Genomic DNA, 20,715 nt, shown 5'->3' on the forward strand with positions numbered 1-20,715 from the left:
AGAGCAGCCAAGACTGGTGTGGCCTGGCTGTGACTGTCTCATCTCTCTCATCATGTTGTCAACACGGTGGAGCAGCCAGGACTGATGTGGCCTGGCTGTGACTGTCTCATCTCTCTTACCATGTTGACAAATTGGCAGAGCAATCAACAAGACTGATGTGGCCTGGCTGTGACTGTCTCATCTCTCTCACCATGTTGACAAATTGGCAGAGCAATCACTTGTGACTTCCTCATCTCTCTCATCATGTTGTCAACACGGTGGAGCAGCCAGGACTGATTCGGCCTGGCTGTGACTTCCTCATCTCTCTCACCATGTTGACAACTTGGCAGAGCAGCCAAGACTGATTTGGCCTGGCTGTGACTGTCTCATCTCTCTCACCATATAAATAAATATTGTCAACACGGTGGAGCAGCCAGAACTGATTCGGCCTGGCTGTGACCGTCTCATCTCTCTCGCCATATTAACAACTAGACAGTGCGGCGAAGATTGATTTGGCCTGGCTGTGACTGTCTCATCTCTTTCACCATGTTGACAACTTGGCAGAGCAGCCAAGACTGATTTGGCCTGGCTGTGACTGTCTCTCATCTCTTTCACCATGTAGACAACTTGGCAGAGCAGCCGAGACTGATTTGGCCTGGCTGTGATTGTCTCATCTCTCTCGCCATATTAACAACTAGGCAGTGCGGCGAAGATTATTGATGCGGCCTGGCTGTGACTGTCTCATCACTCTCATCATGTTGTCAACACGGTGGAGCAGCCAGGACTGATTCGGCCTGGTCAACAAGACTGATGTGGCCTGGCTGTGACTGTCTCATCTCTCTCACGGTGGAGCAGCAAAGACTGATTTGGACTGGCTGTGACTGTCTAATCTCTCTCATCATGTTATCAGCACAGTGGAGCAGCCACTGAGGACTGCCAAACAGTTGTGTTAGCCCACTAGAGCTTGCACTTACATAATAATATGTAGTATAAAACTAAAATAAATAAGGCGGCTCGATAAAGTGCCATTTGGGGGTAGTGTTTCGTCTCGAAGTTTTGCACGTTTGCAGGTGATATTTTATCCTGATGCAACGTTATGTTTATTTTCGGAAATTTACTTCAGCGGAGAAGTAATGAAGGATTTTTAATCGGACACTGTCAATTCTCCTTACCACTCACAGAAGCAAAGTCATTGCTGTTTAGTTATGCAGGGGCTTAATCAATGACCTGCACTCCCTGTGGGGTGGGTAACATTACCTGTTGAACAGCTGGCTGTAGGGGGATGATTGGAACAGCCTGTACCTGTTGACCTGCTCAACTAAGGTTAATGTTATTTTCAATCCACGATTGCAGGTCACCTGACCTTCGAGATTTCGCGGGGAAAGAAAATGTAAACAAACGTATGTGTGCAGTTCAAATGTAAACAAAAATGTATTTTTGGTACTTTTGGAGGCCGACATGTGAAGGCCTATTTGGGTACTCCTTCTTCTCCGTATAAAAAGGCGTATATTGCTGATTAAGGAACGAGGCATTCAGTGCCTCATCATCTCTTATCAAACCAACTGATATTCATACAGCACGCCACAGCTAGGTCCGAGTCTTTGGACAAATGGTTGGTTTAATTTGTCTCTTTGATATGGCTCCTTTGATATTGCATTAGATTTTCATTGCAATTCAATCTATTCAAGATATAGCCCATTTGAACCTGCCTGCGCCACGGGTACAATGCTAGTATATGTATATATATTGAAGGGCATGGCACATCCATCAAAGACTTAGTACACTCTCTGGCAAGATTGCGAGATATGAAGGGGAGGGCACATTTCTGTTGTCTGTTTGTTGTCGACCATTGTCGACTTTACCATCACCGTGGTAAAATATTTCACCGTAAGCAAATGTCAACAAATACATGTGTCAATGTCAACAAATACACGTGTTTTTATCTAAATTTACCACTTGGAATTCCATTGATGATGTCATAACGTCATAATGGTGTTCTCAAGGAGCGAAACGACTACGATGTGGAGTGAAACGACTGGGGGCGAAAAGATCATGAACCGAAGTATTTGGTACGTCGGTTACACAAAAGCACGAAATTTCGAAGAGGAAGTGATTTATTTTGTTTTCGTTGCTGATTGAACCCATTTAGGGCCATTATTCCCGGCGGACAATGGTTTTCCGCTCCATTGTTGTGATGATGACTCATTGTTAGGTATCCTCCTAAAGGTAATTATGATTTGTTATGAATTGTGCGGTGATGTTACAGGTGATGACACACAGTCACCTACAGGTGCACTGCCGACTGCCACTTCTGTGCTGGATGACTGCTGCTTGCATTGATTGTACACTATATAGAGACTATCTGTCGGTGTGAGTGTCTGTGATAGTGCAGTGATAAGGTAGCACTGACCCTGACATCTACATACAGAGTCTATTTACGCACCTGACACCCATGCTCAGCCTTGGTCACCTCCCCGCTCCGCTCACTTTTTAACAGTTCCAGAACCAACTGTTTGAGTAAAAATGGCATCAAATTCAGACATCGGATACACATATTTAGAAAAAAATGGTAAGTTTGGTATCGTACCGATAGGCCCTACATCACAGGGCCTGGCTACCTCAGTCCTGGATTAACAATAGAAATCATTGTCTACATATATACTCTTGCAGCATGTACAATGACTTATGATACTGGACTTAAAGATGTCATCATCGCAACTTCAGACAATGGTATTTGGCATGAATTGTTGATAATGATAAGAGTTCATTAAATTAGGAAAATGTTTCCATCTCCGTGCATCTTGTTTCAGGAAGAAAAAAACCCAGCATCATGGAGAAGTTCTATGTTGTGCGAAAGGTTGACAGAGGTCAGCGCCCTGACCCCAACCAGAATGTCAGACCAGCTGGACAGCCTCCTCCAACAATTGGATATCCCCAACCAATAGTTCCTCACTCGATGCATATGCCGCCACCATCTGGTGCTAATCGCTCATTCACGGAAGCTGTGACACCACAAGATTACATAAGAGTCGGTCCAAGGTCACCAAGTGTTGGGAATCGTTCTTTCAAGGAGGCAGTCGCACCGGGAGAACATACCCTTCGTAGGAGGCAGGTTCAGGAAGATTATTCCGGTTGGTACAATGATAGTCATAACAATCGCCCGCATTCCACAAACAGTGTGACAAGCTCTGGAAGTGCACCGTACAGTGCAGATGATGAGAGGCGTCCACATTCGATCAATGAGAGCACACCGCACAGCAGAAATAACCGGAGTGATAACATGAGCCATGCACCCTATAAGTCCGTGAGTGTGCCGTACAACAGGGAGATTGCTGATAACCATCCAGATTCAAGTTGTGTCAGTGTGTCGTCCAAACCTACTCATTCTAAAAACTTAGGTTCAAATCCCCTATCACATCCATCGGTAAATGAGAAACACTTTTCCAAACCAACTGCACTAGAGAAAATACCTAGAAGCTTCTCCGATGATAATACGCTGAGGGAGAAAGCTTATGCAAACAGTAAAACTTCAAGTTATTCCCATGATTTGAATAAATCGTTTACTGATGCTGTGAAATCTGTTGACTGCAGTAAAAGTACTAGTTCCTCTAATTCTAAACTTGCACGCTCAAACATGTACAACAGTATGCCTAGCTTGGTTGAAGACCCAAAGTACCAGAATGTCCGAAAAAGCCATGCTAGTGCTAGGATTGAAAGTGGAACAGATGTCGTGGATAGTGGTAAAGTACGCAGTAAGCCCCCTGTCATTCCAAAAGTGACATTGGACGTTGGTCATGGACCACTTATGCAGAAGATTATGATCTTATGTGATGGACTAAAGTTTGGTGAATGCTCCGTTTTCATCAACAGACTTTCTCAAGACACTTTGACTAGTATGCTACCTGAGCTACCAATACAGACACTGCTTGATGCAATTCCAAAAAGTCTTGGGACATTACATACGATTTATTCCAAAATATTGCCCCTGGATGGTGGCGCAGCATGTGCAGAGAAGTCAAACCCAAAAGAGGTTGACATTATTAAGAAGGCACTGCGACTTGATGAAACATTGCGTCTGATTGTCAAATTCTTTGCTTGTCAAGAAGATCCGTTAGCGCAAGTGGAAAGATCAGAAAGTGTGACATTCCATTGTAAAGGTGTCTTGAAAATCATCGCACAAAATAAACAGCAGATCAAACAGAAATTGTACAAGAAAAAGAAGGCATTGGAGCGTTGTTTATCTGGTCTAGGTCAGCATGGCCCTATTCCAATGCAAGATGGCAAACTTGCCAGCCTTCATGATGCATTGAAACAAGAGTTCACAAGGACAGTTCATCAGTATAAAAATGCCATGCTGAAGTTGGAAGAGAGTCCAGTGATACAGAAAGCGACAAGTCGTACGAGCATGAGCTCACTGTCGGAACAAAACAGTCATCAACGTATGCTACAGTGCAATCAATTAGAAGTAGAAAACAGATTGATCAAAAACAAGACACTTTTCAACGCTGTTGAACCAGTCATCACCAACCAATTCCTCTGCAGACTTATTCAGCTTTTGGAAGAAAGAATCACATGCGACAAAGCAATCCTGTTCCATTTCACGGAGCTGAGAAAACAAAGCAAAGACGCGCCGCACTCTGCGCAAGTTGCTCCGTTCTTTCACCGCTATTCAACGGCGTATTCCCGTGTTTTGGAGATCATTCAGGATGTCACACATGATGAGACCAATTTTGATGAGGTCAGCGACAGCGACTTGGAGATGCTGGAAACGTGGAGTGGATCAAGCATCCGAAGCTTAAGGGAAAGAAACCCTTCAGGTAAGCGTGTTTTCTATGAATCTGACGTTTCTGTTTATAGCTCACTTTGAAGAACCTCTCAAATTCGATCTTCTCTTGACTTATGATCTAGATTCTTAGTCTCACAAAACAATGCTATTCTGGTGGCAAAAGGAAAGCCAAATCTTGACACATGTGCATCTTGAAACTTGCTCGAAAAGGTGATGTTTCAGTAATCATTTTTGTTGGCCTGCCCTTGGAGTGTTCCTAATGGAGCCAGACGACTCTGCCTAATGTTTCCATTTATTCTGCTGCATGTTGAATTGCATCTTTTCCAGCCTTAACAATTGCAACGTCCAGTCCATCCAGTCAGCATCGTTCCATCTCCAAGATGCCGAATGGACTCCTTACTCCAGACTACCAGTCTAAAGGTTAGAATGCCTAGGATGTGGGCTTTTAACCAAGGCTATCCTCATGGCTATAGAGTTAACCTTAACTGACTTGCAGTTCGCTGCCCCTCCATCAAGACATTAACCCGCAGCTAACATACAATTCAGTTTTCATTTTCAGTGGAGAACCAGGCGGAGGGAGCTCTGAGCTGACTATTCCAGCTTGCGGCCTCTTATCAACGACCTGTCCAACCTCTGAGCTATCAAGTCCTGAGAATTTTAAAAGTTTGCTTTTTTTGCTGTCGATTCTTGCTTTGAGTATTCTTGCCTGGAATCGCTCACACAGCTGACTTTTATTTTGTAGCCTAGTTTGAATATGCATCATGCTTATAGATAGCTTAGCAATTAATAGATCAAGCAAGCGAGCTCATGTGTTTGCCTTAATACCTGAAGTACAGCCTTTCTAGTAGTCTGCTTGTGGGTTATTTCATAGTCTTCAAAATAAATTTGTAGACTGTCTGACTTGTATTGTAGACAATTGCTTCTATACAGTGGAAAGTATCTTCTTCATACAACATTACATCAAGTTATTATGATCCTTGAACAGACAAATCAACTTTCTAACAATGCATCATTAGTTCCTTCTCTCTCACTGCAGCCTAACATGACCCTGTAGATCATGCTGTAAATAACCAAAGATTTATATCTAGTTGCAACATCAGTGTGAAAAGATTTAATCTTTCATTTGTTTTGTAGCTGTTTTAGGAATCACATTTTTAAACGACTCACTTTTACCAATTTAATTCACATTTTTGGCGAGTCTTATTTTGTACTCGAGGTTTATGATCACAAAAAATAGTATAAGATCTTTGCTTGAGACTTTGGGAGTAGAGTGTGGTAGAATATATTAGTGCGGTTAACCTTTAAATGGAGTTTACGAGCTGTTTTGTAAACCAATCTGATCTGCAAGAGATTGGTCGTCAAAGTCGGCAGGATGCAGACCTTGCCTAAGATAACTAGATCATTGGCATCATGAATCACAGAATGCACAAGAGTTGATGAATTCGATGAATGTGTAGGTATTGTGTGTTTGTCTTGGCATGGTAGAAATAGAGTAGGATATGGGCACCTTCCGGTGAAGTACCGTGCTCTCCTTGGAATCTGTCTTTGTAGTACCTTCACATCCCTTAGCTAATAAGGTAACTGATCTCAGTACCTTAACTCCTTCAAGTTTTGCAGACAAATAGGAAAGTATCTTTGTGTCAATTTATTTTAATTGTTGTTGGTTGACTTGTTTCATGAAAGAATCGCTGATCTTGGTTGTTGGTGTATAGACCAAATATTCTGAATTTATTATTTATATCATGGGAATAAGCCTTAAGGGGCTAGGCTCTGGTACTCTATGCACTGTTTGTCTTTCACATTAAAGAAAAAACATGCACGAGTAAACAACAGATATTTTCCACTGGTAGAATAATCTCCTTTTGCTCTTTAGGCCTATGTGTACTTCTCTTAAAGCCGTGTGCTATTTTAATCTTATTTGCAGTATCTTCTCTTTCACCTGCTGATTACTTGAGACCCTAAGGGTTTGCAGATTTGTTGAGACTTTGACCTCAGTGTTGAGTTTAAAACATTGCTATTGTCATTCTGCTGAGATTCGGTGAAACCTGATGCAGAAAATCCAAGCCCAATTGATAATCAGGTATTATTTTCAAAATACGAAAGTACATGATCCTCATACTTCAATTCAAGAAAAAGTCATATCAACGACCTCATGTGAGCTGTTAAATGAGTGTATGTAATGAATTATAGTGTAATCGCCAGTACATTATGTACAGTACAGATGGCCTGTCGCTGCTCAATATCATTGAATTTTCAAGTACTTGCACTTGTCACAGCAAAATTCACTTGAATTTTTTGGGTATACTCAATGTACAAAATGTGCTGCCCTCATGACATGCCTGATAGGGAAGCAGAGGTTATTATATAAAGTTTATCACTATCTCCTCAACAGAAACAATAAAGTTGCATTAGAAAAGAGTACCTTATGCTCAAGGCAGGGGTTTGTTTCACCTTTACCTCGTCAGAATGTTGTGTGATTTTTAGAAGAAAGTAATACATTATTTCATTTTTGGTTTGATCAACTCAGAGTGGAAAACATCTGAGAGAATGGTATTTTGATTGACATCACCATGTCAGTCACATGACCTAATCTACTTGTTTTTCTGGTAATGTTGGCCGTTATATCCTATTAGCTAATTAAGAAGAACATTCCAATTGGTTACATATCATTGTCTGCGTGGTGAGAGGTTTGTGTTTGATCAAAGGCGATGGAGGGAGGAGTGGATACTTGGGTCTGTTGGCAATTCTTTCTAGGTCCAAATCTTATATTACCATTTGAGTTGATTTGAAATCTTTAATGTAGTGGTGCCAATTATATGCTGATTTCATCACGCAACATTTTTCGTGATTTGGAGAGACTGATGGATTTCTGATAAAATCTTCATAAAAAGGGTCTGCTTTCCATTCCATTATTCTTTCAAACCTTTGTCCGGTTTTTGAACAATAGTGTTAAGGGCAATCGCAGTCTGTTTTTCAGGATATAATGACCTTACAAAACGAGAGTCTAAGGGTCTAAAAGTTCAACAGGATAGCCCTTTATCGCTTAAATCGTTCGGTTCCCAAATTGGAAAGTACATTGCATAATGTGGAGCATTACGAATCTCGGTGATTGATTGTTTCCCTTGAGATCTTTGCCTGATATGGGGGTGAAACTATCCAAGAAACGATTTACACGATGGCCCGCTTCAATTCGTGGGAGTAACTTCAATAGGAGGAAAAAGTACGGAGGAAGTCAGCGAAGATTCCGAATAAGTATCTTCTGTAGTTGTGCTTCATGTGAGTGTCTCAAAGTTCGTCTTTTTAACCCTGGCACTAGTTTCAATGTCAGTTCATAGGTGGAGAATTGGTCGATTTTCGAGTTTTGACAATGTCAGCTTAATGTGGAGCTAGACAGTGAGTTTTGCTGTGGCAGCCTTTGGCTGAGTTTTGAGAGACCTCAGCCTTACAGTTTGGTCATTTCTCATTTTGCCCCTAACCATTGAACAGTTTCGTTTGTCAGGTTGCGTATTTGTTTATTCTTGGATATCTATCGATATCAAACAAATCAACTTCTCACATTTCAAGAGCTACATTTGAAGTGTCTGTCCTAGTTGATATGGAACTCCAACTGTTTGTTTAAGAAATTTCTTTCTGAAATTAGCATCATATGTACGACAAATTTGAACTTCCTTGTGGGTCATGCATATATCTATGAACAGTAATAGTTAATTAGGTGCATAGTGTAGGAGAAATGCAGAACATATTAAACTAAAATGCGGACGCCTTCTGCCATGATTGTGAGTGACTAAGTGTTGCGTGTTTCAGTGAAATGAGAATCTATAGTTTTGGGGCTGAAAAGTCACTCACTCACTCTTAATTGTCAATTGAAATTATCTCATGAATTGCAGGTCTCAAGCATGAAAGGAACCCTCTGGACGTTAGTTCTTTTTCTCTCAAAATGACATATGTTATGATGTGTGTTCTTTTCTACTCTTTCAGCGGGTAGTTTTGGTAATTCTAAAGGCTACATGCAGCTAGAGCCATTAGAGGGGAGGGGTCGAAGCAGTGTCAATGGAGGTTAGTTTTCTTGTTTCTTGGAATAGTCCTTTTCTTTCATGGTTAAGGTGAAGGCTGAGATCGCTGATTGGTCACGAGAATGCTACACCGAAAGAATTCCAGATGTTGTATGAATTGTAATGAAATGGGAATTGTTTCAAGGTTGATGAAATCAATGGTTTACCTTCCCTTTCCAGCTGCAACGTTTGGTGGGAGTGACAGCAATGTGCGGGACATGACCTACTGCACGGACCACTTCCCTGGATTCCCTGTGCTCGAGGAGGAAGCCAGCAAGGTCAAAGGTCTGGCGGAGGAGGTCGAAGGGTTGACGAAGGAATTGAACAAGGCAAAGGAGACAATTGCAAAGCTGGAGGAACGTGAGAAGATGCTGAAAGAAAGGTATTAAGCCTATTCGATTGTCTCCTCGCACTTCTTGACCAAAGTTTTCAGGGATACTGTTGAGGTATTCCATTTCACAGGAAATGGGTTGAAAGAAACAGCCTAAATGTCTCAAAATTGACCATTCATCTGCTCAGCTTGGTCAGGACGGTGATTCCAGGCTGAGATTCTCTTGTCGTGTCATCACGGGACATACTTCCAGGATAGGATTGGCATTTTCTTGCTGATTTAACATCAAATGGATTCCTATTATATCTGTTGAGATATTGAGGGGGGTATTCTTTGATTGAAATTTCTTTCACTTCCAGAATGACTGCCGAGGCGCAGAAAGGCATCCAAAGTGGCACGCGCTTCGAGGATTTGAATCTTGGGGAAAACCGTCCCACACAACTTGTGCGCCGCTATGGTAACCTGTATTCACAGGTCCGCGTTGATACCCTTGATGCACTGGACTCATTGGATGAAGTAGCAGGGTTTGATGATCTGAAGGGGAAGCTGCTCTTCTCGGTGGTGGTGGTAAGTGAAGGCTGCTGAATGATAAAAGAGGATCAAGTTCCCAACATTTTGTAAGACTGGTGCCTTGTTAGTGATGAACCTTCCAGCTTCATTGGTGGAATAGCGAAAACATATCTTCTGTTGCGATTTTTGAGCAGTTGGTGTTCAGTTGCCCACATGGTACATATTCCCTGCAAGGTAAAGCCTTTGCTTCTAAAGTGCTTTAGCTGGTGCAGGAAGTCCAAGATTGATGTGATATGAACTTTTTCTTGCAGCTTGCATTCCGATCCGTCCAAGAGACATTCAGTGAGTTGAAGACCAAGTTACATTCGTTACTTCAGTTGCCAGAGCCAGGTGGTGCTAGTGGCCCGGACGATACTTCGTGTGCTGATATGGAGAGAAGCATCATCATCTACCTGAAGAAGACTGCGGATCGGTTTGACCTGACCAAAAATATATCGGTAAGTGTTGCAGGGTGTGTGGGTGAAGGTGATCTTGATTATTCTTTGGCCTTTGGTGTATAGAATGATATAGCTTGGGTTGTGGTGGGAATACAAGGTTGACATAAATCTAAAACAAATTTGTCTGTTTGCCAAGTGGTGACAATGTCGTCATCAATACAGTCATCAGAACTTATTCCTTAAATCGTCTATGAATACTGTCATTGTCTTTCTGTCCCTCTAAGCTTCCTTAACAGCTTTCTTGTTTACATTTACTGTTTAACCCTTCCAGGAGGTGAGCGGTCAACTCTGGCAGACGTTATATGACTACCCATCCTTGAAATCCTGTCAACAATTACACCAATATATCGACGAGAGTGTTCGGCTCGCTTGGGCATTGAGCGTACAGAATCCCCCGCTGGTGATAGACTATGATGCTGCATTGTATAAGCCAGAGTCACATTCACGTTTCTATCTCTCGGAACCGGACTCCACTGAGATCAAGTCAATGATTTGGCCGGCACTTTTGGAGGGGGAGAATGGCCCATGTGTCTCAAAGGGAATCGTTCTCACGTGATGATTATGCAAGACAGCTACAACACCATTGAGAGAGTGCAGTAACGTCTTCATGAATTGAGGATTCTGTTGGATATTATGTAGTGGAGAGGAATCAAAATATGTTTAAGGGTCTTCAAGGTGATCGGGACTTCTGTCTAAAAAAGCCTTAAGTGAGACATTGATGAGATAAAAGGTTGAGATTATAATCATGAAAAGTAGTCTTTTTTCATTAAGATAGGTTGCATTTTCTGGTGCTGGTCATGTTGAATCTTGGCATTGTTTTTATTAGGAATTTACCTAGTATAACTCTCTTCTTGGGCTCTTTAGATCAAATAACAAGATTTCGAGGCCCTCTTCAAATTGGCTCAATAGCTGCACCTTGTAAAACAAACACTGGAACAATAGATGAAAGCAGCCAATTCTGCTCTGTATTTCATTGGGTTGTGAACAAGAGTATGGACAACTGTGACCTCTGTATATTTATGATTATTTATGTGAGTGCCATATCACTGCATAATCTGTATAAAGTGAATTCAGGCATTTAAAATGGCATATACTGCTTACATATCAGTTGATCAGTGCGCTTTCTGTTTTTCTGGTACATGACACATAACATGTGACAGTGTGCCCTCTTTGTAAACCTTGCGTTATAGAGGTGACCCTAATTATACGCAACTCTGTCGGAGTCGGTAGCTACATTATAAACAATCATATCATAATTACATGCGTAATCATGTATTGCTCATCACTGCTGTGCTTTCTACACTTGTCATGGGTGGTCCACTGAATCAAAGTTTTTGTAGTTCTTTTATGTGCATTCTATTTTCCTACACCTTGTATACACCGTGTAAAATAAGCAAAATTATCTCAGTCCTGCAATTATAAGCAATATCAATATGAAGACTGTAGTTTTTGTTGTTCATTCCTAGACGAGATGGTCGATGGAGCAGTGTTTGGTGTGAACAGCTGAAGTTCTCCAGAGAAATTCGTCCCAGATATTATCTCCCAACATCTCCTTGGCTGCTTGTAGCCGTGTATGTACATCGGCAAGCTGTCTTCGTGCTATTCTTTACTGGACAGGTACAACTATATGTGAAGTGTACAAGCAGCCCCAAGAGATAATCCATCCATGAGCACAAGTTGTTGATTTGTCCATGAAGATAATCCAATCGGCCAGATAATTGCAAACCATTCGAAATATTCTTACCCAAACAGTATTCATCCCAGAGGACAGTTGATACCAAAGCAGAAGCGTGTCGGCTTGTCCAAGAGAACAATCTTCTTCTTGTTTGCTAGACAGTCAACTTCGATCTGATGATAAACTCGGCGGTTCTCTGATGCTGTTCTTTGTCTCCCTAAAGCTGATTTTGTAGGCAAGTTCCTTCAGACCAGATGTCATTCCTAAGGGTTGCCAATCTGGTACATCTCCCCATGATGTGCTCCACGGTCATGGACTCCATGTCCATGGGCAGATGTTGTTCCTAAGGGTTGCCAACCTGGTACATCTCCCCAGGATGTGCTCCACGGCCATTGGCTCCATGTTGCTCTCTATTCTGAACCTGTTAAACAGGTGATGTCATAAGCTGTTGTGGCCGGTACGTAGTCTGAATATGGTCACCTGCTCCCTTCTTGTCAGTTTGTTGTAGCTGGTGTTTGAATCATATCCCTGGTGCTCATCCTGCACTTGTTTCATTAGGCAAAGAGAATATTCAATCAAGAGGACCAACCATACCAAGGATAGCTTGGCGTACGAGACAAGATGACATGACAATGTCAGAGAGGACAATTAATCCAAGAGGACAAAAGTCCCAAGTACATTTTAACACCTGAAGACGTTGACACACAGATTGTTGTCTGAAAGATCAATCTATCCAGAGGACAAACTGTCCCAAGGACACTTCATGTCAAGAGACAGAGTCACAAAAGGAACAATCCATGTGCGCGGTAATTTTATCCCAAAGCATAATAATGTCCATGCATCTACATGTACATACACTGTGCCTATGACCATGTCATCTTGTCTCTACATGTACATACACTGTACCTTTGACCTGTTAGGTCTCAAAGACGTTTGTTCAGAAGTAAAATGCTCTACATTATTCATGCCATGGTATGGTCGAGTATGGTAGCCCGGGATGCAGATATTGTAACACATGAAGACGTTGGATGCTCGAGTTAGAAAAGAGGTATTGAGACAGACAGCACACCTTAATGCCTGCAGGGACGTGGTGGCACAGTTGACATAAAAATGTCAAGTTTCATGAGAGCAAGTGGTATAGTCAGAGCACAGTTCATCTCTTAGGAAACGAGAATTCCCCCCAAGGGCAAGTTCTTGAAATGGCCATTCAAAATGGCTGTCCACAAGGGAGCACAAGAACTCCAGGTGTTCAGTCGATAAAAAGCATGCCGAGTGGGATTGAAGTACCCTGCATAACAAAGAATATGATCAGTGGACTCCTCTTTGGGTGTATAGCCTGGTCTGCTTGTACACGTTGGTTTTAAACCAATCTGAACAGATGGAGCTCCCAGTTCTAACCAGGACAAGAGCTTGAATGGACGAAGACAAAGACATCATGTACTGTATGTGACAATGGACAGTTTATTCAAATATTGCATACAATCACACAAGGATATAAAAATACAAATTCATAAATCGTACATTGTTGAGCTATGATTTCATTAAATTTAAACTACTACAATATTGACAGCCCATAAAATGATTAAGCCAGCCTCTGTTGAGAAGGAAAGAGGCTTACTTCAGTCAACAAGACCAAAGTAAAAATTGAAACTTTCACGTCACTGGCACATGTTATGAGAACCGAAGGACTCCAATCTTCTATTGCACAAATCTACAAGAAAATAATTTACATCAGTGCTACATTCATACAATCTTTGCCAGTCGGGCACAATGCTCAATGAGTTTCTCACACAAATAAACTGCCTCCTTCATCACAAAATCGCCCAGATAGATGAGAAGACATTCACAGACCTGATATTTACAGGGCAGCAAGAGATATTCAGTCCTCAAGGTTCTCAGTATGGACGACCATGCTGGCCAGGGTAAGGCACAGCCTGTGGCATTGGTTTCTCCAGCCCAAACAATAACTTCAAGTCGGACAGTGACAGTTTGTGGTTCTGCTTGGATACAGTTCTGAAAAAAAATTGCAAAGTTTTTGAATCATTTGAATGGAAGTCCAATTCCCAAGTCTTTTGATGATGTGTTTACCAGATTTCATATTTAACTGACATAGTATGTTAGTTAATTTGATTTCAATATTGGTAAAGTTAATTAAATGTTTGATCTTTTCCTCGCTATTAGTTTTCCCAACAGGAACATGGTTCCTGCTGTTCCAGCTCAAGAGCCAACTAGACTTCATTGCTGAGTAAGTAACCTCACCACAACCATAGGATGTTCTAGCACACCAATGTCAGACTAACAAGAAAAACAGCACACATACCCTGAAAGGACATCCTTGGCCAGATCCATCTTCTTCTTCTGCAGCAGTACAATCTTCTCCTCAACCGTGTCCTTGCAGATAAACCGGTGGATGAAGACATCCTTTTTCTGGCCTACCCTGTAGATTCTGTCACAAGCCTGTAACTCAAGTGCCGGGTTCCAATGGAGGTCCATCATGAAGAGGTTATTGCCACCAACAAGGTTGAGACCAACACCACCAGCTCGCAAGGAGAGTAACATAACCTGGAAAACAATTTATAATTCAGCAAGTGCAAGCAAGGGCATACATAGAACTGAATAGAAGACTTGGGTCCTTTCTTCATGTCTCATTTCTTCTACTCTTTTATGCCTGACTCCAATGACTGACTTACCTCAGGTCCTTTCGGATCAGTGTTGAAGTCTTCAATGGCCTCCATCCTCTTCTTGGGGGGGATGTTACCCTGGATGAGGTGGTATTTGAACCCTTGCAGCTTCAGGTGGGAAGAGATGATCTCTAGCATCTTGGTCCATTGAGACACTATCACGCTGTAAATGCAAAGAGTAAAAAGTGACATGTCAAATACATCCATAGCTTTGTAACATTCTTTGCTCATAATGAGGGTAGAGCTTCATGTGGCACCAACCTTTTCTGAGGTTTTCCTGGAGGTGATTCCTTTCTGATGGTCAATAAAGTCTCCATTAAGTTCTTTACTTTTGTACTGGCTACCAACGGGTCGAAAACATCCTTGGTGGCAGCAGCGGGATCTTTGGCCTCATTTAAACTCATAAGATCAAGTTGATCCTCCAAGGGGAGCTCGATGCCTTCACTCTGGAGTTCTTCAGCATCAACACTCTGGAATAAAAGGGATACCTATAAGTTTCATGCATGTAAAGACAGTTCAACGAGACTGAATACAAGCTCAAGCCTTAGCGAATGTTGAGTAGATGGTCAGAAATATAAACATGGACATGTTAACTTACATCTTTCATAAGTCCAATGTGACTACAACACTGCCTCAGTCGCAATAACATCAGCAGGATCTCCCCAGCACCAGTAGGCTTCTTCTTCTCAGCACCAAGTGCCCCACCACTACCACAAGTAGCATAGTGTTCACCTGATTGGGAGACGCTCTTCTCAAATGTATTAGGTGCTGCAGATGCCATAGCACCCTGTTCCTTCAACAGCTCTTTGTCTTCCCTGTTCTGGATGTAGTTCTGGAGTGTGGACCTAAAACAAAGCAAGAATGACTAGGTAAGCCAATGCACTTTTACTTGATCAGATACCGGTCATACAATCGAAAGGAACCGTATTGACATACGAATAGGGCATTAGCAGCATGGTAGATGTAACAAACATACCTGTCTTCTTTCAAATACTGTATTTCATCACACAACTCACCTGGACTTGGCAAATATCTTATCATAGACGGCCTTCTCCCCTTTGGTGAGTTCTAACTCATGTGTTGTACTGCTCCTATCGGGTAAGGCTATCAGTGGTTTCCCTGCTGCATTGGTCTGAGCCTTCGTCCTCCTGAGCAGGAGACTCTTGATGAGGGAGTTGAGACGTTTGGTGCCCTGGGACGACTTGTTGTCAACCTGTCGCTTCCATACTTTGTATTCATCGAACGGAGAACATCGCAGAAATCTGTAGAAAACACACAAGGTCACATTGAATCTCATTTCAACACTCATGGCATATGTCATACGAGATGTCAGATCACAACACAATCTGATGCACTGTTGTAGCACTTGTGACGTCAGTGTTGCACTTGTGCCGAGTCATTTGGAAGGAAACTTTTTTCGCTATGCATAACCATTACATCAGCAAGATAGACATCTTTTGTTGAAATTCTCAAGGTAGCTAGAATACATTTTTATATTGCCAACTCCGCCAAAATGCAAGCTGATATCAAGTTCGATCCAACCTGAGCGATATAAGTATTTTCAGCAACTTTCATCCTCACACTCACCTAAGCAATGAATACATATCTTGCAAGTTGTTTTGAATAGGTGTACCAGTCAATGTCCACCGATATGAGGCTCTGAGGCGGCATGCGGCCTGGGCACTCAAACTCTTATTGTTCTTGATGTTGTGGGCCTCATCCAAGATGATTCTCTCCCAGCCGATGCGTAGTAGATTCGGCATGTTGGTCATATCATCAACCTAAAGTTAAAACGATTAGGTGTTCACCAATTAATACATAGTTTAATCACTGAACTCATTAGGGTTAGACCAGTAGACCAGCAGATTGGTAAAGAGAAAGCTTATGAGTGTACCTGTTCTTCTTTGACCGCTTCTTCTGTTGCAGCCTTATCCTTCAGAGCCCCCACCTCCCTGCCAACAAGACTGTAGGTCGTCAGCACAACGTCACACTTGGCTAGTCTGAAACGAGAAATCGTATGGTTACATAACTGGGCAGGGCAGGTCTGGTCAAAAGGAAAGGTGCTTCCCATTGATCAATTAATCAAACAGTCAGTAATGTGCGGAAATGATAATGAAGCTAAAGCCATGAGGTAATACTACTCTAAACGTGTTATACATGTAAGGTAGACTAGCTGAAAACGTTCTGTACGAAGATTATGACTGAATTATTGAGAGAGGACCATGTGTACTCACTTCATGACATCTTTCTCCCTGTTTTGACCATGATAAAGACAAACTTTCAGTAAGTCTTTGGCGCACTTGGATTCTATCTCTCGCTGCCACTGGTGCACTAAACTGGCTGGGCAGATCACCAGGGAGGCAGTTGATGGGATGATATCCTTATTCACTGCAAAGAAAAGGATAGATTTGAATTGTACACAGTCCGAATCGGCTCAGTATGTCTGTGCATTGATATTCAATTCTAAAGTCCAATACAAAATTTGCATATCCTGCATCCAAACACCTACCTTTTTTAATCTGATCTTGCTTACTGAGCCAACCCTCCTCATCCTTTGCTTCTTCCCTTGCCTCCTTCTGCTTAAGAATCAACGAGATCATGGTGAGGGTCTTGCCCAGACCCATGTCGTCAGCTAGTATACCTCCTGGAGGCTCCTGCTTCTCTCGCCATGTGAGCCAAGCCAGCGCCTGACGTTGATGAGCCATCAGGGTGACAGTCAGGTCATCAGGATCATCCAATTCTGTTGCCTCAGGTGGACATGTTTCAAGTTGCCTGGAAGACAAAACAACCATTACAGAGTAAGCCCTGAATTTTGCTGAGGTTACCAACCTAACATGTTTTAGAGATGCATGCACAAGGTGGTGATGGCTTCTTCTTCTAATTTCACACTAGTTCATGCCTGCGCAAATCAGTAGTTCCATTCGACTACCATCTTAAAGTTCTAGGGTTAAAATTCACATTATTTGTGAATGATAACCTTTGATGGGTAAAGATGCTCACCAAACTGGGATGATCCACATATTTTTGAACACAGCAAGGTAGAAAACTGACGAAAACCTACTTGTGCAGCCTTATAATAGCCTCCTCAGTGATACTGCCAACTTGTTTCAGTCTTGCAGCATTCATCCTACCACCATACAACGTCATAGCTTGCGGATTGGCCGCGTACATCTGATTCAAAACATGCGCTGGCAGCGGGACAGTGTGATCCAACATCTTCGTCTGACGATTGCCGAATTTGTCTACAGTCATGATCTTGATGTTCGGCTGACCAGGCAACTGGGCTGGTGCAAGTACAGACTGTGTCAGCTGTTTCTGTGAGTTGGGGGGAATTGCGCTCCCGGATAACTGAGACATGTTGATCTGCTGAGGTGGCTTGTATGGCTGGTTGTATTTCGGTCTCTCATACGACTGCACAGTTTGACCCGAATGTGGTTTTGACATTTTTATGTCGAGCTCCAGGGCTGTCATTGCTCGCTGTAAATCATTTATCTGAGACTTCAGTTTCTCTCCTTTGTCTGGGAGGCTGTTTATGTTGATGTGAGATATCAAAGTCTGAAAGCATAAGAGTGAATGAATGCATTTTATATCACTGAGTTGACGCCAGTTACAGATGGGTCCTTCAAAAGCTGCTTCTTGGCTGGTAACATGTATATTCCAAGACCCTCCCCGAATCTACTGCAAATGGTAACGCCCAGTTTTAAAGGCCCACACAAACTCTACTGCAAATGCATCACTCTTAGCCTTACCTTTTTTTCTCTGAGTTGCCTAACAATTGCATCTCTATTAGACTCCTTTGAAGCCAGCGTCTGACCAGAGTCAGATATTGCACTTTTAGCCATCATGGAAGACAGTTTAGCACTGGCAGTGCTATCTTTTTCCATCTCAGCTGCCGGTGCCACTTTACTTCCATCTGACCTGATAAACACTCCAGTCAGGGGGCAGAGTCTACTTTCGTCTGCTGAACTTGCCTGCTGGACAACCACCTTCCTTGGTTCAAAGGGCTTGGCATTTGGATTCAGTGCATTCGCTTTTCCAGACCCAGGCTTTGCAAGTTGTTCGAAATCAGCATCCTTCGCCAGATCCAAGATTTCTTTGTGTATACTATCTGCTAGTTTTACCCCATCTTGCCTAGACTGAGAAGACTGACTGGGAAACCGTTCCTTTGTTGGTTTTGTTGTCTCCACAATAACACAGTCGTCATCACTGTCTGAATCCTGTGGTTTTCGTGCCGGTGCACGCCAACTGCCTTCAACTCTTGTAACATCCTTTTTCTGAATGCGATTACTGTCCATGAAGGGCTGAAAACAGAGAAGAAGATTTTTAAGGACTTAGTACTGTTACACAGGTGTTTTCATTTGATTTTTTGTCATCTTCAGATTAAAACTGTTTTTGAGATACAATGATAATATTTGGGTTCTGCACACATTTGTACATATGCGCACAAGCTATTCAATTTCTAGAGACAAAGATCCAAAAGGATCATGAAGCTGTTTTATGTTGATGATGATGATAATGAAATGAAAGGAGTCCATGACAGCGAAGCTGATTTCATTTAGGCCTATGTATGTTACTCAAACATGTACCTTTTTCTTAACAACATCTGAAGTCTCTGTCATCTTCTTCAGAGGTGGAATCACATTGGCATTCTCCTTTACCTTAAAAGTGAGATTTGATATGCAGATTAAAATGAATCAGGAGCATTTGCATTTAGGAAAGAAGCTACTAGAAACATCCACCTTTTTAAACAGTTGCCAAGTCATCAAAGGACTAAAAATTGGTTCAAATAGGATTTCTTTTTTCTCAAAATGCCATCAGTCTTCAAAATTTCTGAGTCCCCGCATTTTCAACTTCACTAATGCAACTACCCTGGTAACGCAACCATTCAACCTCGGTCCCATGAGTGGTCGTGTTACCGGGGTTCCACTGTATCTACTTACCAATAAGTTTCCAACATTTTTGTGTCCACACCAGGAATGGTGTCCAATACAACGATAATAATGCCTGGAAGAGACAAAAATGATTAACATCACTGTAGCTAGGGACAGCTGATCTATACAATGCTACAGTCTACTCTGTTACTTAACATTCTCATAGGCATATCTTTGAAAAAGGGAATTCATTGAACATTTAGGGATTTTAAACTCACTAAAGTAATGATAGTTCACTGTGGCTGTATTTAATGATATATGAATTATATCATTACCTATATTCTGGATCTTTAGATGTTGTTACTTGTATTTTGCCAATGGACTGAAGCTCAAGCATCGATCCTGGGTGGACATCACAATAGGTCTTGGAGACACTGGAACAACAAGAGATTGATGAAAACATGTTGAACACAATGTCAATGCCGTAGAAAATACAGCCACCATCAGTCAAGCATTACCACAAAATGTACTTGCCACGTCAATACCACATCCCTTCTTTTAGCAATAGAAGATACGCTTGGCCACATGAGCAAGTATACAGTGATAAAATTCAGAGAAAGTGTCAACTGAGAACCTACCCATGGGCAACTTTATTGAAGTTACACCGGTCTTTGGGCTGTCCACACATATAATAGCTTGTCCCTTTTCTTGGTCCTTCTTTTGTGGATGTCTTCAGGTAACATGGCTTTCCTGCAAAAGAAGTAAAAAGACTGACAACATCAAATCAATGATGGTTCTACATGTACTACCTGGTCAGGCAACTTTAGGTCCATCTACAAGTACGCTGGGAATACATGAAATAAACAGTCATGCAATCTCAAACACAACCAGTTGATCACAACTGACAACCTGTGTCACTAGGGGATGGCCTGCTCCGGTAGAGGTGCCACCAAGTCCGTCCAAAAGGAGCAGCAATCTACTACTTTACTAGCACGATCTGCCAATCAATCATCAAGCAAGGATAGTGCAAGCTGGTCAGCAACAACCCATGATAGGCATGAACTCAATGAAGTGTAAATACTAGGCCCTACAGCCTCAGACAAATGGGTTCCGGACAGGTTTCAAAACAAAATATTGGGGCTATTTTAACGACCTAGTCAAATTGCAGGAGTCAATAGATGCAGGAGAATGTATTTACCATGTAGACAAAGAATTTCTGGATAAACTTTGATCTGATCAGACATTTTGAAGTTATTTCAGAGAAAATATCCAAAATTCGATTACAAATTTCCCACTTTCAACATTTTGTAACGATGGTTTTGATTGGCTGATA

The 20,715-nt window shown here is 42.0% G+C and overlaps 2 protein-coding genes across 3 annotated transcripts; one reads left to right on the forward strand and one right to left on the reverse strand.

Moving 5' to 3' along the window:
• Nucleotides 1-2,070: 2,070 nt before the first annotated feature.
• On the forward strand, nt 2,071-11,576 carry LOC135489591 (uncharacterized). 2 transcript variants are annotated; one of them, XM_064775002.1, is made up of 8 exons: nt 2,071-2,205; nt 2,790-4,796; nt 5,093-5,185; nt 8,744-8,821; nt 8,998-9,199; nt 9,508-9,715; nt 9,970-10,155; nt 10,427-11,576. In XM_064775002.1, exons 2-8 carry the CDS (start codon nt 2,810-2,812, stop codon nt 10,709-10,711), a joined length of 3,039 nt encoding a protein of 1,012 aa, XP_064631072.1. In that variant the 5' UTR covers nt 2,071-2,205; nt 2,790-2,809; the 3' UTR covers nt 10,712-11,576. The 2 variants fall into 2 exon arrangements, with proteins under 2 accessions (XP_064631072.1, XP_064631073.1); XM_064775003.1 differs by lacking the exon at nt 5,093-5,185.
• Nucleotides 11,577-13,268: 1,692 nt separating this feature from the next.
• On the reverse strand, nt 13,269-20,677 carry LOC135489587 (transcription termination factor 2-like). The gene is made up of 17 exons (XM_064774996.1): nt 20,581-20,677; nt 20,021-20,132; nt 19,718-19,816; nt 19,452-19,515; nt 19,098-19,169; nt 18,261-18,812; nt 17,573-18,066; nt 17,021-17,283; nt 16,746-16,899; nt 16,406-16,511; nt 16,099-16,292; nt 15,528-15,773; nt 15,110-15,356; nt 14,773-14,981; nt 14,521-14,674; nt 14,151-14,392; nt 13,269-13,843 (listed from the first exon to the last, which is right to left on the reverse strand). Exons 1-17 carry the CDS (start codon nt 20,624-20,626, stop codon nt 13,726-13,728), a joined length of 3,372 nt encoding a protein of 1,123 aa, XP_064631066.1. The 5' UTR covers nt 20,627-20,677; the 3' UTR covers nt 13,269-13,725.
• Nucleotides 20,678-20,715: the final 38 nt, after the last annotated feature.

Source organism: Lineus longissimus, chromosome 6 (assembly GCF_910592395.1).
Source record: "Lineus longissimus chromosome 6, tnLinLong1.2, whole genome shotgun sequence".
Classification (NCBI taxonomy): domain Eukaryota; kingdom Metazoa; phylum Nemertea; class Pilidiophora; order Heteronemertea; family Lineidae; genus Lineus; species Lineus longissimus.